The sequence below is a fragment of the Agelaius tricolor genome, unplaced genomic scaffold, assembly GCF_023055355.1.
Source record: "Agelaius tricolor isolate 1412-34295 unplaced genomic scaffold, bAgeTri1.0.p SCAF_2, whole genome shotgun sequence".
In the NCBI taxonomy this organism is placed as follows: domain Eukaryota; kingdom Metazoa; phylum Chordata; class Aves; order Passeriformes; family Icteridae; genus Agelaius; species Agelaius tricolor.
The window spans coordinates 6316899-6335027 of NW_027269262.1; the positions used below are offsets into that span (position 1 = coordinate 6316899).

At 40.7% G+C, this 18129-nt stretch overlaps 1 protein-coding gene across 2 annotated transcripts in view; it reads left to right on the forward strand.

Annotated features, from left to right (window-relative positions):
• JARID2 (jumonji and AT-rich interaction domain containing 2) overlaps window positions 1-18129 on the forward strand; it is a 212067-nt gene that overhangs the window by 81438 nt on the left and 112500 nt on the right. For both annotated transcript variants that reach the window (XM_071451384.1, XM_071451376.1), the window contains exon 2: window positions 10097-10232. In XM_071451384.1, the coding sequence (XP_071307485.1) occupies window positions 10097-10232 (136 nt within the window). The remainder of the gene's footprint in view (window positions 1-10096; window positions 10233-18129) is intronic.

Consider the following 18129-nt stretch of genomic DNA (forward strand, 5'->3'; position numbering starts at 1 on the left):
TTCTCTAAAATCCTCTCTGAGGGGAAAAAAAAGCGTTGAAAATCCTCCTCTACCCTCTAAAAACACAGGGAACTCTTACCAGGCGGGGTATCAAGTCTTTTAAATTGAGTGATAGAACACATAGATGGATTTGTAAGTGCTAAAATGTCAATTAGTGCACTTAAAAGCTTAATGGCTGTCTTTGATGTACTTCTAATATCTCCAGTAAAGTTTGACTGTTGCCATTGATCAGGGAGTGGAGGAGGGATGAGGGGATTGAATGCCAACCCAAACAGGTCTCATGGAGCTCGTGAGTGGCAAAGCAGAACTTCGGTGTTGCTCAGTCTGAAATTCGTGGCTTGTTTGCTGGGTAATATTTTGGAAGCCAGATGTATTTAATACTGAAGAGAGAGCTTTGGAAAGCCTTAGAGTGTAGGTGTCCCCTGCTTATATAGCTTATCTTTGTGCAGAAAATTTACTGATGTAACTTCACTGACCTGAAAATATGTTTAGAGTAGCTTTAGAGTCTCCTTGTACATGTCCTTTAATTGGCTTAGAAGCAAAGAGTATAGGTTTAATTTACATCTCCCAGCTTCAATGGATACTTCCCTCCTAGCTTTAAAGGATATTCTTCCAGTTGGGAACATAAACAAGGACAAAATGATTCTAATAGAAATCTCCCTTTTTGGGTAGTAGATCAAGTAAAATCAACATGTTGCACTTTTAGTACAATATCGGTGTGTCCATCTCAGGAGCCTGTGTCAATTCAACTGATTTGGTTCCCCATCAGGCTCAGTAATTTGATTCAGGCACCAGTATCCTGAGGCTTCCCAGCAGTAGGTTCAGCATATTTGACTGTCATTACCCCTCCCTGGGTTAAAAGATTTACCAGTTTTGGTTTTTTTTTCCTTTAAATCTATTTTTATACCTGATTCCCTGAAATACAGACATCCTGTAGACTGACATGAAAGGGGAAGAAATCAAGTTAAACATTTCCAAGCTAAACAAAGGACTCCTTGCATTACTCAGACCTGCTTTGGGTCGCATTTATGCAAACTTGCAAGTCCATCACAGGGCAAGTTACTTGGTGGGTAGAGTTTGCCATGGCCCAGCTTTGGCAGTGCCACGCTCTTCGCTGCTGGCTGTGGTCCTCTTGCAGGGCTTTGGTGGTAGAGCTACTCATGTAGGCATGAGCTGCTATGGTGCCTTCAAAGTGAGTCAGGAGAGGCAAAATTTCCTCTTTGGTTGTTTTAAACCAGTGAAACCCATTCATACTGGAAAGGTTTAAAAGAGTGTGAGTATAGGGTCATCCAGCAGGGATATGGTATCCTTCCCAGGGGTTCTTCACTTGCAGCCTCAAGCCTAGAAGACATCAAGTTCCTGGTGGGCACAGCTACATTAAACGGTGTTTCTAAAGTATTCGGCTTTGGGCTGGTGTACTTATTTCACTGAGGGAGCAGCCTGAGTTCTGTGTTCCCAAATGGGCATTTTTGCTTACAGATATGTGTGTATATATATATATATATATATATATATATATATATATATATGTATGTATGTATTTTCCTGTGTCATAGACAAGGCTTCAGCATCCAAGTAACACAGTCCTACGAAAGAAATTGTATAAATACTGACTTCCTGTTCTACGTGTGAGCATAGATGCTAAACACATCAACAGTTCTTCAGCTTCTCTAAAATGTTGATACCATTGACCAACCTTTGAGATGCTGTGAGACACCAAAAAATTAGATCTCTTTAAATTCCCATCTAAATACTGAAGGCAAATTTATAACACATCAGTTTTATCTTTCTCTCTTCCCTACTACTTATACACTATTTTGGCATGCAAAAGTGGTTTGTATTTTTCAAATTGAGGATCAGGCTTTCTGGTTGAGGGTGGAAGAAATTCTTAATATAATTAGCAATATGAAGCAGGATTGAATTAGCCATAGACATCTGTAGGTCTTATTAGTAGACATTTAAACTGCAGAAAATGCTTTTTATTTGACTCTATTCATATGACTGCATTCTAGAGCTCAACACCTTTATAAAATACTAACTGAATCAAAATGAAATTAACTAGAAAGAATATATTTGAATTTAATTATCTTGAGCTGCTGAATACTCTTTGCATGCAGGGTTTTATATGTCTATGTGAAGTGTACTTGGTGGAGAGTTTTAATTAAGACTGGAGACAGAGTAAAATTTTTTGGAATGTGAAATTTATAAATGGCAGTGATTTTCAGCTAGGTATGTAGACATTTTTTGAAGTTTGCTACCTTTCTTGCTTCTCTTTCCTCCCTCTTTTAAAGCTACTTTTATGTTCAAATTAATACCAGATCGTGAAAAAGAAGAAATCCTATTGTGGCTCTTGGTCCTCTGCAGCATGATCAGAGTTGTCAGATCTGCAGCTGCAAGAGATTTTTTTTACCTTTGTGTGTTTAATGGCTCATACTTCTCTGTAAAAGCGCAGGGCTGTGGATGGCACGGGACATGTGGCTGCCTTGACTACTGTCTCAGATGTCGGACATGCCAAGACTCAAAGAGCTGATTTGGCAGCTGCCCAGCAGATTTTTATAAAGACTCAGTTGGTGGCCAGAAACCCAGGCTGTCAGAGCTGTGTTATGCAATAAATTGTTTTTCAGCAGAAGTTTCTAATCCAATTTCAGCTGTATTATTTTTTTTTTTGTACTATGTAATCAAAGATAAATATACATTATTTCATGGTGTTTCAGAGAAGTGGAGATGTGTGGTGTAAACATCACCCATCAGGTTGGTTTGTTTGTTTGTTAAGAAAGATTTAGACTAGTTCACCAACACAGGAAATTATGCTTAAAATATTTTCGTTTCTGCCTGGGAGGGATGTATTTGTATACAGCATACCTTTTCAAAGATCATTTAATGTACATTTTAGGAGGTGTTCCCTTCATTTGAAGAGAGCACCAGGTAAGAAGCTATTTATCAAGTCAGAGCTTTTGCTCAGGCATAAATTGTCTACAAACGATGGTCAGACAGAAAATTGTACCTTGTCAGGCTGTGACCTACCTGAATCATTGCAGGCCCTGCCTCTGTAACAGATGCCCTGCCACCCCTTTATATTTCTCTTTCACTTCTCTATAAAGTGCATAATCCATTTTTTAAAAAGTGGGTAAGGTTCATTAGAACACAGTGAGATATTTAGGGCTCACAGTAGTTACATTACAACAAAGTTGCTTTCATTTCCTGAGTACCATCTGTGATTCCCTCCCTTATCACGGTTGTCATATTTCAGTGCTGTGGTGGGCTTGCATCTCTCCAAGTCTGAGTTGCTGTGCAAAGGGACAATTACACTTTTTTCTCTGCCCCAGCAGTAGTCACCATTTGGTCATGTGGTTGAGAATAAGGAAGCTGTTCTGGATGAAGACAGTAATTTTTCTTCTCTTGGGGTGAGATTTTCACTCTTCTAATCAAACTGGTGAAATAGGCACTTAATGGCTAATGCTGGCATTGGGTTTGGAGCAGGTGCATGCAATGTGGTGCCAGGTGAATTAAGCTGGTTATCAAAACCACTCCCTCAGTCTGAATAATTAGCTCACATCTCCATACCTCTTTCTACCACCACACTGCCACCCTTGGTTCAGTCAGGTCCCAAAGCTCAGATTTTGGGAGCAAAATGATGGTTTTGATTCCTAATCTGGCCTAAGAAAGCTATGGAGTCAGTGCTATCAGTGAGATGGTTCAAGTTGAAGTTGGACTGTAAGTTGATAAATTAAAAACTTTAGACCTGTCTTTACTCTGGATTTGTTTGGGCTTTCCTTTTTTTTTTTTTTTTCTTTTTTTTTTTTTCCTTTCTTTTTGGTGTTTATCTTAGCAGACCAGTATGGGAAACAGTTGACAGCTTGTAAGCTTTCACTAGTTTCATACTGAGTAATAGTTTTCTAGAGGTGCAGTAACATCATCAAGGCCTCTTAAGTTTATGTAAAAGAAATAATTAACACACAAACCAACTGTTCTTAATTATTTCATTATTAGGCCTAAGATAAATTTAGGAACTATTTTTATGCCTCAGTTCTGGGAATGACTTGTATTTGGAGATTTTGACTGTAACTCTTCTACCATAATGTATTTTTGCAAGAGCAGGTTGAAGCTCACTGGGCTTAAAAGTGCCCAAGGCCTTTAGTGACCCAAAAACCAGAGCATTTCTTTCCCATGCTGCTCTTCAGAATTCATCTGAAAGAAGGAAATGCAGTCCCTGGTGCAGCAGAAGGCAGTGAAAGAGTGCAGACCAATAGGAGATGAAAGCTGTAGAAGTGCTAAGGCAGGAAGGAGAGAGATTTTTGTTTTCTTCCACTCTTTCTTTGCCATGATAACATTGGTTTTCAAGTCAGGAGCTGTAATGTAATGTGAGTTCTTTGGGGAAGTTTTCTGGAAGTACGAGGGGAAAAAGTAGCTATAATTACCAGATAAACTTAAATGCTAAAACAGAGCCATTAATAAAGGAAATTTCCCCTTTCTTCATGTTAGTTAGCACATTTTTAAAACATGACCTATTTTCCTAAACTAGACAGAACAGATTACATTTTCCAGAAGGCATGAGTCACTCCACTATAAAGTCTCCAAGCTGTATCAATCTTCATCAACTTAAGCCATTCATGAGTTTTTATTTTTTCTCACTGAATATAAGCAGTTTGTTTTAAATGAGAAGCTGCTACATCCTCTCTGGATAGTTAAACTTGATTAAAAGGTTAAATATTAAATAAGTGTGAACTTTATTCTGAGAGAAAGGAGAGGAGGGACCTTGATAGTAAGCGAAAGACTACAAGGATGTTATTGTGGCTATATATAACTAGTTTGCACCATGCTCTGCTTGGATGTAAGAAGTCCAAGCAGCGTGATAACTGCCAGAAGGAGCCAAAAATCTTTATTTATGGAGCTTCAGTTGAATATATTACAGTCTGGTTTCAAATTGTTCCCCTGGAAGTTCAAACGATTGCTAGGAGTTAGTGCCAAGAAGAGCTTCCGCTGTCTGGTGCTGGGGCAGCCCCCTGGGTCCTGCAGGTTATCAGAGGGGGAGGTTACACCCAGGGGCCAGCAGTGGGATTTCCCTCTGCAATGTGCACGTGGGGTGCTGATGGAACTTTGTGATGCCATGGAGACCTCTGCTAACGCAGCAGCAGGGGAAGTACGTGTGTTCATACAGCAGTCAGAGTTGGCACTTCCTCATGAGGTTTGCTCTGTGCCATACACATACCGAGAAATCAGGCTTTGTAAATGAGTAAGGTAATTGCTAGTAAGTGCTAATCACAGTTAGCAGCAGTAACTTGCCCAAGACTGCGTGGAAGGATCTCTGTCAGCCTCTGAAGGTGAATCTGGGTTTTCCACCAATTCCTTTTTGGTCTGACTTTTAGAGAAAAACAGGTATTACTGTTTTCCGTTGATAATGTACAGCCAAAAGGCAAAAATCTCTCGCAAGTCTTAATCTAGTAAACAAACATTTCCATCTCGGTCCTTTAGCTGAAAAGTAATTTGTATGATCTATGAAAATGTGTTGTCTGTTTTTCATGCAAAAGGCATATTTTTTTAATGTTGCTATAAATGCAGTAAAAACCACCTTTTGAAATAGTTCTCCTTCAAAAATATCCTTGAGGAAAGGGTAGAAACTTGTGGTTTATTTTTCCTGTTGCTTCAAAATTACCTTCTTACATCTGCAGGAAAGACTCTCTGGGGGCTGTTCAACCATGAAAGCATATTCATTTAGGGCATTGGGTGCCACAGTGATTTTAACCAAGTGTTGGATGCAGTGCTGGAAAAAGAAAAAAGAGGGAGCTTGTGTTTTTGTTGTTTTGCTTTTTTGCAACCTGGCATGAAGAATGAGGTCAGGAGATGCGTGCTTGGGAAAGACCCAAAGAGAGAGCTGGAAGGATGCCAGCCTCACTGAGTCATAACACACACATGCTTATAAGTATCTTTGTACCTTACCAAGTCCTGACTTTTCAAATAAAACAATCACTGCTGTAAAAGTATTTACATAAAAATTAAAGCAAATAACATGGAGTGCTGCATGCATTCTCGCTTGTTCCAGCTTTGTTTTACCCTGTGAACTATGACTCCTGTTTGCTTAAGGCAAGGCTGGGCCAGGCTGAAGAATGCTGTATCTGCAATGAATGAAGGGAGAAGCTTGAGTCATGCTGCTGCCCAAGGAGCTCAGCAGCTCTCATGATTTCAGGATGACGTTTCACCTGCCCAGGAGGTGGTGTTAAGCCTGCGTCTTGCTTCTGCTTTTTAAAGATTAATATTTGAGTATAATTTTGGAATTATAGGAATTTAGGAAGGCTGTGTGCAGGTGACATGTGCACACCTGGCAGCTGGACTGCAGGGAACATGCACCTAAGGTGTAGGTGAATGGTGAAAGGTACAGGTGGTGCACATTTTGATTTCTTTGCAGATCTATACACATTATGTATGGATATATATAAAAATTGTTATGTATTGATTAAACATGTATTATGGTCGCTGACATTCAGACATAAATGTACAATGTGTGGTTCCCTGGAATGGCATAACCAAGAGGGTGGCATGTTTTTTTTTTTTTTTTTTAATTTTAAATTCAAAATTTAAAGGAAATCATGCAGTTGTGTTTCTTAATTCTGCCCCAGGGTCTCCCTGGTTGTTTATATCAGTTAGTTTTATTCTGAGTTTATAAAATAATCTTATTGTCATATTGGGAGGCAGAAATCATCTCAGCTAACCTGCAGTGAAGGTTGTGGGCTTGTGGTGATGAACCTGCAGTTTAAGATGTTATTTGGTCCTTTTTTGGGTCTTAGTCAATATTGGACAATCCATTAGTTCCCTGTAAGTCATTTCAATGGCTAATTACTCGCACAGTTGCAGAAATTGTTCTTTAATTCTGTCTTACATTTTTCTGAATCAAGTTCCAGCTGTTGGACGATGTTATATCCCTCTCTGCCAGCCTTGAGAGCCATCTATTAACAAATCTCTACTCCCTGTGGAAATATGTAAAGGCAGCAATTGAGTCAGTCCCTTTGAGCTTGGATTGGGGGTGGGGACGGCGTGGTGGTGTTAAGAAGTTACATAGATTAAATTCCTCAAGGCTTTCACTTGACCATATTTCTAAACAGTGTTGGGTGTGTGTATGTTTTGCTAAAGTGAGATAACTCTTGCAGTTGGTGGTGGTGTGAGTGCAGAGTGGGCACACAACAGCTTTCGCTCCACTGGTGTGACGAGGCAGAGGCGATGTGACCCATGTAATTATGGTCAAATGTGTCAGGAGCTGGAGCTCAGCTGGGCTCTGAGTCAGCTGCTCTCAGCATTTGGCTGCTTTTGTGCCATGGGCTCCAGGGAAGATGCACTTGGCGATTGTGAAACCTTTTTATTGCTCCTGCAGTATGAAGCCATGTGAATACAGGTGTTGGCAGCAGCTTAGCCCCTTATTCTGCTGACCTTGGATAGTACACAGTGTTGGAAAACTTGAGGACTTTTTTCAAGCTGGGTGGTGTGTGCAGGGGAAGCCCACAGCAGAGTGGTACACGCAGATCAGGGGCTGCAGCCAGGACACAACTGGGCTGGTGGGGAGAGACTCTCCATGTGCATTTCTAGAGGCAGCACTGCTGCCTCATGGGGCAGATGAAGCCAGTATGGTTCATCTGGAGTTTTACTGCTCCAGGAATTAAGTGTGGTGTGAAGTTGCTTCAGTGGGTGCTAAGGTCTTAGTTCCCACCTTCTGGCCCCCATCTCTTAGCTAGTGGCACTAATGCTCAGGCAGCCCTCAGGCTGGTGGGACTGTGTCCTGCATGTTGCTGGCACCAGGAGACACTTTGGCTGCCAGAAAATTTGGTATCCTTTTGCATCCAACATATTGCCTCGGGAGACCCAACACATTGCCTGGGGAGAGGGAGATGACTCCAGGAACTTCACAGGAGGGTGGCCTAGACCAGAGGCTGCTGGTGTGCAGTGGTGAGTGCCTTCCCTTCCACAGGAGGGACTGTGGTGGCCTCCTTCCCTTCCACAGGAGGGACTGCAGCCAGCTGGTGCCAGGGCACAGGTCCTGTGCTCAGCAGATGCCAATTTAAAGACCAGTCCTATTGGCAGGTTTCACCCTGTCACTGTTGAGGCAGTGAACGCTGCCATGTACTCCTTGCAGTGAGATGTGGCAGAGTGGATTTAATTTCTTCTGATTTCATTTTTTAAATTTTATTTTTTTAATTTTTTTTTTCTGGATTTTTACCGGGGTAAAAGTACCAGTGAGGTCAGGAACTGCTGGCTGTTTTTGTGCAGCTTCCGGTACAAATGCCAGTGAAGGGAGTGGTGTCCACAGGCCTGTGTCCATAACATGGACAGGGGCTGGAGGTGCCTGATAACTGTTTCCTAACTGAGCCTGACTCCCTTAGGGCCTGAGGTAGTTCCAGTGAAACAGAAATGCATGATGTCCCATTGGGTCTTTGTTGGTGGGAATGTAAATGAGGGCATCCTTGGGCAAGCTTTGTTAAAATTGGGCTGCAGCCCTCTCTGTTTAGTGTTGCTTCTGGTTAGGGCTGAAGCTGTGTTGGCAGCAAAACGGTAAGTCAGAGTTGTTTGTGTAAACCTTTGTTGACAAAATAACTGGATGTACTACTGCTTTTAAAATGCTTGCTGAGAGATTTTTTTGTCCTTTTTTTGGGTTGCTGTGGGTGTTGGGTTACAAAGTTTGATTTCTTGGCCCAGAGCTGCCTGTATTCTAAAACTCTCTGGGCATAGCTCAGTCTTCTTCAAAGTGTAGTAGCTTGTCCCTCGTGCAAAATGCACATCCTGCTGCCAAAATGCTGTCTGCTTTCACTGCACTCATTGTGTTGCTTTTTTTGTTGTTGGGGTTTTTTTTTTGTTTTGTTTTGTTTTTTAACCCCTGCCAAGTAATTTGTCCTAGAATTTTTTGGGGGGGAGGGTGAGGGGTGGAAATGTTTTTGATCACAATTCAGCAGCTGAATTCCAATATGTCATTAGAGGAGCAAAGAAAAAGCTATCTCTGGTCACCCTAAATTATGCTTATTTTTTTGGAAGTTGGCAGTGCCTGTCTTTTCTTTGGCACATGGATGGTCTTAAGCTCTCCTGCCTCCTGGTGGGGATTGCTGATGGGGCTTGTGGAATTTTCAGTGTGAGGTGACAATACGCTGTGTAGTACACTTACCACTTAAGGTCTGCCTAGAAATGTTAATCTTTTGCTTTGGCAATGATTTAGGCCCTGAGGAAAAGGGCAAGAATGCTTAACCAGAGATTTCCAAAGACCCCAAGACAATTACGGGGCTTATGAAAATATGATGACTTACCTATGTCGCTTATGTCTTTATATCAATTTGCTGACTTAATTTATTTGAATGCTAAAGGCTTTAGGGAAATACTTTTCCTGGGAGTTAATGTTTTAACTCAAGTGAGTACTAAATTTGACGGAGACTAGTGTTCCTTTTGATAAATTAGCATTTGTCTCCTAAAAATAAAGTAGAAAACATATGCCCCATGAGCCAAATTCCACTTGGCTTTATGCTGAGATAAATTCAGAATAACTTCATTGTTATCAATATACAACTTCATTATAACACTGCAATTAATGCAAAACACGAAACCAGAAAGAAAAATAACCTGAGCCAAGAGACACAAACGAAGACCAAAATGGCAACAAGAGAAGTTGGTTCACCAAACTTGCCTCTTCAGTTTCTGCAACATTCATTTTAGTGTTTTGTTGGGGTTTTTTTTCCCCCCTCCTTTTAATTACCTGAGAGAACACTTCCTGGCTGTGATAAATTTCTCCATGAGGGATTCATTATAAGGATTTTAACAATTAAGTTTTACCTCCTGCCTAACACCTGGTACATGCCTACTGCTGTTTGCAGAATAAAGGATTAGAGGGGCTAATGCTCTGATTTGATAATACTTATGTTTCTGTTCTCTGTTAGAGCTGATCAGGTTGCATTTTCTTACATAGTATTCTTCTTCAGTTTTTCTTTTTTTTTTCTTTTTTTTTCTTTCACTGAGTTAAAAATAATCTGTGTAGCCTTAGGCTTTGGGGATTTATTTGGTTTTGTTTAGATTTTTGTTTTGTTTCAGGTGCATGCAACTAATGCCTCCTTTCTGTTTCCATCTCCTTTAGGATGACAGTGATGGGATTCCCTGGTCAGAGGAGAGGGTGGTGCGGAAGGTCCTTTATTTATCACTGAAGGAGTTCAAGAATGCACAGAAGCGGCAGCACAGTGATGGCATTAGCGGGAGCCTCAAGGCAGTGAACGGTGAGACACCTCTGTGATACTGCTGGAAGGACTCAGTCCTTCTTCCATGCTCTAGCAGGGAGGCAGACCAGTGTACCATCTGGCATATACACTGTGCTCTTTGCATCTGCACAGGGGAGCTTGTTTCTGGAATGCTTGAAATGCCCGGGTTGAAGAATCTGTATGTTTTGGTTTCTGGCTAACTGATTTAGTTGGGGATAAGGGTGGAGGGCAGGTGGGAGGACAGGGACAGGCTGCCAATCCAGAGAAAAGGAGTCCTCCTAGTCAGTCTGCTTTCTGATGTGCTAAATATGTCTGCAGATAAGGTAACCATTTAGAGGTGATTGCCTTCAGTTTCTTTGGGGAAGTACACTTGGACAGAATTTACATACTGTCACTTAGATACAAGAAACTGCCTTGCCAGCATCTATCTCTGGAGTGATCCAAGCCCACAGGTGAAGTAGCACAGGATCTACATGGAGAGTTAAAGGGCTGAGAGGACACAAGCGCTGTGACATTGGACTCCCCTGGTTTAGTAGCTCACAGAGCAGTTGTTTAAAGGTATTACAAGGAGATGCAGACAAGCTTAGATGACAGGAGCTTGAAAGGAATTGAATTTCATTTCTTCAATGCTCCAGTCATTTATTATCTGTTGCTTCCCCTTCCCTTAAAGCTTGCTTTAAAAATCTGTGGTATCCTGAGAGGTGAATATAAAATGTGTCTCTTTCAGATTCACTTAGACCCTTACTTGAAAAGGCTTTGTCATGCTAGCTTGAGCCTTGAAAGTGATGACTAGCAGGATTCAGATTTCTGGGCAGGCTTACAGTTTTCACTCACAAGAGCTTATTTGTTTCTTTATAGAGGTTTATGGCAGTTCCTTTTAGGCATGTGCATAACTATACATGTGCTAATGCATTAAAGCAGCAGCTGGGTGGTTGCTTGGTAGGTTATTCATATTTATATGTAGCTTGTGTTGTTGACATGGTGAGTCAGATTCCACTGAGTGTTATTGCAGACAAGGCAAAAACTAGGGGAATGGCTGGATAACTACAGGCAGCATGATAAAGTCACCATATTGCATAAGAAATTGCAAACTCCTTAATGTGATTAAAGAAGACCTCAGACTTCCCAGTTCAGTAGTAATATCAAATGCTGATCTGATGGGAAGGGGCATCTAGGTTTAAGAGCAACCCATTTATAAGCTTGGAGGTGTACACAAAACAGCATTGGCTTTTTTCCTTCCAACACCTCTGCATCATTGATCTTCTGTCAAACACAATTTCTCTTGGAAAGTTTCTTATTCCATTGTGGGGGTTTTGTTTAGTCAAAGGAAAAAAGTCCAAAGGCATGAAGCACAGTAATTGTGTGTTAGGAGGCTTTGATAATGTGCCAGGTTACAGGATGACTGAGGTTTTCATGGTGTCTAGTTTCTCCAAAGGCAGCTTAGATAAAAAGTGAGTTGGCTGGGAATGCTGTGTCAACGCAGGTACCAGACATGGAGTATGCCACTGGCTTCCCCTGGCACCAGCAGAGCTCACATCTTCAGAGCTTTTCTCCTTCACAGAAATAGATGACCAGTTATTTGAGGGTTGGGGGTTTTTATTTGAGCCAGAATGAAATTCCATGTTGCTTTCTGTTTGCTGAATGATTTTTTTAAAGTCTTGTCTTGGCATTGCTCTGTTTCAACATCTCTGTCCAAAAGCCTTTTTTTGGGCCACTGATATTTAGAAGAATGTTTCATTATGCCGAGAAAAATGAGCAAAAGGGAGGGGGATTGATATTGTGCAGTGACATCAAGAAAATCAATTTGAAAATGCAATTTTTTCATTACATTAAAAAAAAAAAAAGTAGCCATATTTTTTCAAATCTGTGGGCCTCTATCGACTGGGAAAAAATGGGTCATGCTGAGAAATTACAGAGCTATTTTGAATCCAGGGAAATGTGTAGTCTTTTAAGGATGAGTCCTAGATCTGAGATTTCATACTGTTGGGAAGAAAAAATGTTTCCTTGTATGTGTCCTTTGTTCACCTTTCAGGCCACATCCATTGTTTTTTGCATGTTGCTCCATAGGGTAGCATGTGGTTAAATATAGTTTTAATTTAATAGTTTTAAATAGTTGATATGTAAATGACATATTTTTTGCATGTTGCTCCATAGGGTAGCATGTGGTTAAATATAGTTTTAATTTAATAGTTTTAAATAGTTGATATGTAAATGACCCATTTTTTTATTAATTTATTTATGTGACTGTTGAAAATTGAATAGGTTACCTTTAGCACCTGGCAAATGTAACCATTTTCAAAAGTGGAAAGGAAAGGTGTGAGGGGGATTCAGGCTGTCTGAATTCCTTGCTCTGTGCAGGAATATGTATTGGTCTTGTGTGCTTCTAGTAGCTGAGGGGCCTGCAAACAGCTGGGTAGCAGGATTTCATCTTTGTGCTACCATCTGTAATGCAGAGAGACTTTCTCTGGTCTAGTTTTAGAACAGCCATTTCTTACATTTACTTATTCATAGACTTGCAATCCGTACTTTGTTTTAGTAGAAAGTATTTATTTGTAGCAGTAGAAGAAGTTAAAAGGTACCCCAGCTCCTTGCAACTTGTGTCTTTAAGCAGTTTTGATGTATTTGGAGCAGCTGAAGTTTGATCAACATGCTACAAAAGTTCCTTTGCCAGTGTTTGTGAAGCTGCAGCTAAACTTGTATGAAAATGATTGTCAATTGTATTTCATCTGGTGAGTTCAGTAGTATCATTAATGATTTGGTAGCTGGAATAATGGTGCCTCTTTGATTGATAGTGTGAAAAGCAAATTAAATTTAAATGTGGAAGATGAACCTATTAACAGAAGTCTTTTCTGTGTTAAAGTTTCTGCAAGCTCTGATGTGATGGTGCAGAGACAATTAACTTCTGTGCCTCTGAATAATAAAAATTAAATTTAAAATAAATAAAAATTGAAATTACTTCTGGCAATTTTATGTATGATAATACCTTAGCTGTCTCTGTCTCACTAGTAAATCTACTTGTTATCCTGAAAATAAGCCTACCATTTTTAGTTTGTCTGAAACCCTGTTACTTAAGTGGTTCTGATTAAAGAGAAAGGTGAGTAGGTATATTTTGGTTGTCATATCAGTGATTGTATTGCATGTGTGTTTATGTTGACTCTGGATATTTGCAGAGTATAGATCAACACCATACAGCATGTCTTTGTTTCCTACATGTTCCTCTTCAGCCCTTGGGAATATAAAATTTGAAGGAGGTGCTTGTGCTGCTTGTCACGAAACTCTCTGCAGGCCTAAAAGGGACACTGGAACTCTGATTATGGAAACAAGGTCATGCGCTGAAAAAACCCACTGGGATTTCTTTAGTGATTTTGATTACCGCTGCTTGTCATTTGTGTTAGGATTTTAAGAATAGGGATTGGTGTTTGGAATAGTGAGACCAATTTTCAGAGATCCTCATCTAAAAGGAGAACTAAATCCTTTGGGAAATTGTTTTCTTCTTGTGCAGCTTAAAATGTGGGATAGGGCTATAAAAAAGGCAATGGAAGATGTAATAATGGCTTGCATTCTGTTGATGAGAGTAAATCCAGTACCCTCAAAAGACTATATCATAAAACAAACTTTTATGACCTAAGACTTTAAGTTCTGTTTTTCAAGACTTGCAATAAAGTAATCTGTGATGCAGAAGTGCACTTCTTGAATGGAAAAAGTGACAAAGTTTCCTTATTTGTTTAAGATGGTTAGTTAGTCTACAGAGATGACAAACCAGACGTTAGAATTATTCAAGCAGATAGTTTGTTTTCACCAGCTATACTTTGTCCTAGAAAGGTGTCATGGCAGTTTCCAAACATGTCATCTAGGTTAAGCTCACAGCAGGCATTATCTGTTTATGAAATCAGACATATGTGAGGGAATGCTTTGGTTCAAAGCAGAAGTTGAAGTCTTCTTCATTAAGTAAATAAAGGGATGAGTAAAAAATTGTAATTTTTCTATTCTGAGAGATATCACTTTACATTTAAGATTGTTAAAGGAACTTACTTATATTGTGTGTGTACTTCAAATGGAGTGGGAACCATGTCGGCGCATGCATGGAGGTCACAGTTGGACCATAAAGTCTCTGGTGCCCCTTTCTCCCATCACAGAATCATCTTGGTTGGAAAAGACTTCCAGCCTTTGTCTGATCACTATCTTGTCAACTAGACCACAGAAGTAAGTACTACGTCCAGTTGTTTCTTTAACATCTCCAGGGATGGGGGACTGCACCACTTTGTACTGGTCTGCTTCTGCCCTCAGCCATTCCCACATGAAAGTTCACGTGACTTTTGTTGGAGAGTTATTTTTTCCCCATCTCCACGCTGAGAGGCAGCAGTCTCTGAGACAGTTCTTGGTGGGACTGTGGTGCCAGACCCAGTGGCAGCACCAGCCTCTGATTCCTGTGTTCTTCCCATCCCTTTGCTTCCACACTGGTTGTTCAAGCCAGCTGGGGCAGGCAGCAGTGCTTTCTGAAAATAGCTCTTTTTGTCATTGATGCATGCATTTTCAAATATTTTCTACTCACTGTATGGGAGTTCCTGTCCATGCTCCCCAGTGAGCCATGTTGAAAGGAAGGTGCCTAGTGATAGGGTGGCATGGGACTGTCTTTATCTGACTTCAGCTTGTTGGGGAAACCTCTTTTCCCTGGCTCTGTAGATGGTACTCCAGGCACGGCATGCTAATCACAACAGATGTGGTAGAAATGCCTAAACACCACTAAGCCGGGTGCTCCAGCCCAGTGCCATGTATTATCTGCCAAAAGCTAACTAAGAGAGGATGGCAGCAGCTGCCAGCTGGGCAGCCATGCCTTCCCTTAGACCACATCTCTTCTCTTCTGACTCCTGCAGATGAAGACACAGCAGCCCTTAGGGGGAAGTGCTTTCAGCTGCGCCTCTGTGTGCCCAGAGCGCTGTGGGTCTCCTTCCCTGGCTGGGTCTCTACTCAGCCTTCAATTTTGAACAAGAAAACAGCCCTCTTCATTCACTGTGATGGTTCAGATGTACTGATAACTTCATCTCTCTTATTTCTGAAGGCTGCAATTAAGTACTGCAAGAAGGTTTTATGCTAACATTTGTCTAGAAAGCTTTTCACTCCATCAGTGAAGTGAGATTGCATTTGTTGACAGTGGGTAATGTCTGTCTGTCTCCTAAGCTTAATAGAAGACTGTAACTGGGCCAAGGACCCTTGTCTGTAAGTGGATTTAAAAAATGCATTTACAGAAACAGAAATACCTCTTTCAACTTTGCAGTATTTTCCCTTTATGTTCAGAGTAAACAGTCTTTTTGGCTAGTTTAAAACTGTGATTAAATATAGATGTTTTCGGCTAAAAGGTTCAGAAAATAAGCATTTGAGCAAATTTGTATGGCACTCAACATCACTTTCACTTTGGTGCTTGCTGTCTAGTGAATTTAAAGATTAACAAATAAATAACAGGATGTTTGAGTTGGGCTTCATTGAAATTTTATAAATCTCTTTTCCTTTCTTTGTTTTCTACAATAGAATTAATTTTGAGCCTGCTAGGGACTTGCTTGCTCATTGGCTGACGCAGGTTCTTCTTTGCCTTTTCTATCATCACCATTTATAAAAAAATTTGCAGGCCAAATTATGCCCTCAGTAATGTCAGCCGAATTTGATTATATCCATCCAAATTGTGCTCCTGTCTTAATAAAATTTCAGTGTTTAGCAAGACTGATAGAAAATTTTCTTTCACAGGACAGCCATATCCCTTTTCCTCTCAAATGTAACAGGGATGGATATTTCTTTAACCTGTGAAACAGAGAAATTGTATAATTGATTTTCTTAAAATTTACTTCATGACCATATAAAAAAAGCTTCTGTTGCTCCTGAGTGCATTTCTAGGCAAACAAATTCTAAAAATAGTCTTTCCTCCTTGTGTATTGCTAATCAGAGGTAATAGAAAATGAAAATGGCAATGAGGGATCTGCAGAAGCGTGTGCATTATCTGTAGCAGACTGAATTATTGTAGGCCTAAAATAAATAAGTTGAGGAAAGGTGAGAAAGAGTTCAGCAGTAGCTGATGAGTCTGGCCCCCCTCCTTTCACCTCGTGTCTTTTGCTGGCTCTGCCATTTTTCTGCCCATGCAGTTCAGCCAGTCCAGAGTACTAACATGGCAGAAAACTAGCCCAGAAAAAAAAAATTTAAAAAAAGAAGTAACTGTCTTCTAGTTCAATAAACTATACATGTTCATTAAGAGGTTAGGTGAACACCATGTGCTCATTTGGTGGAAATGGGGGAGCAGAGTACCTTCACTGAAAGTTGGAGGAAGAGGGTATCAGACTCCTCATCCCTTTTGATAGTATCAAGCTGCTTGACCTGGCACATTCATCTTGTCTAACCACAGCCTTAGGACTGGCGCAGTCATCTCGTCTAACCACAACCTCAGATGCTAGAAGGGACAACTGTTGCCAGGAATATGAACAAAAAAAGATTCAGCTTAAAAGTTCATTGAAAAGTGCTTCACAAGTGTAGATGTTAGTTTTATGTTTCTCTTAAAAACAAACAAAACAAAAATCAACCCATTGCCAGCTGGTCTAGGGAAGTGATTGTCCCACTCTACACTGCTGCAGCCTCCGCTCAAGTCCTGTGTGCAGCTTTGGATACCACAATATAAGAAATATATGAAGTTGTTAGAGAGCCCCAAAGGAAGACTCCAAAGATGGTGAAAGGCCTTGAGGGGAAGCCATAAGAGGAACAGCTGAGGTCACTTGGTCTGCTCAGCCTGGAACAGGGGAGACTGAGGGGAGATCTCATTGCAGTCTGTGACTTCCTCGTGAGGGGAAGAGCAGGAGCAGACACTGATCGCTTCCCTCTGGTGTCCAGTGACAGGATTCAAGGGAATGGCCTGAAGATGTGTCAGGGAAGGTTTAGGCTGAATATTTTAAAAGGGTTTTTGACCCGGAGGGTGGTTGGGCACTGGAACAGGCTATGATCACCAGGGAAGTGATCATAGCGCCAAGCCTGACAGAGTTTGAGAAGCGTTTGGACAATGCTCCCAGGAATGGTGTGACTTTTGGGGATGGTGCTGTGCAGGGCTGAGAGTTGGACTTGATAATCCTTGTGGATGCCTTTTAACTCTGGATATTCTATAATTCTATCAACCATCTCCAGCACCCCCAAAACCCCACAAATAAATGCACCAAGAAAGCCCCACCCAAAACAAAAAAAAAGCCAAACTCACCACTTACATAGTGGTGAAATTTGTTGTGTTGACTCTCCATGAGACAAAGCTTGGCCTGAACATCAACAGAGAAAACAGTTTTATTTTCCTTGACTCAGGGTAATTTTGCATAGCTGCTGCCTTGGGTTTATTTTCTGTATCAGCACCCTTTAGTGTGGACAAACTGTTTCATTCTCTCTTTATCAACTGTAACATCTCCAGCCTAAATTTACACCATGGCATCTTTTTGGCTGGTATTTACAACCAAAACAATGGTGGTGGTTTATTGTCATAGGATTGCCAGCTCTGTCTAAAATTGTACCTTTTGTCAATTCTAGTTTGCCTGTTTTGGAAATGAGAATAAGACATGCCCCTATATCTGTCATTAAAATAGCATGCTCCATTTTATTAAGAAAATAGGAGTGTAATGGGAAATAAAATGAGTATTACAAGTAAGTGCAGAGAGAAGTTTCACACATACACACAGACTGTGTAATGCAGTTTACTGTAGTCAATCCTAGGGAACTGTATTTTCTGAAACTGTCTCTGCTTGGCTTTGAAGAAGGCCGTTGCTAATTATTTTTACACTGCAGTGTTGAGCTTTTAGTGCAAGACTACACTTGAGTGCTTTTAGAGTATTAGAGAGAATATGTTTTCAGCCTTTAAGGGACTGTCTTGTGTCCTAGAACCTTCACAGCAGTTTGTATTTGA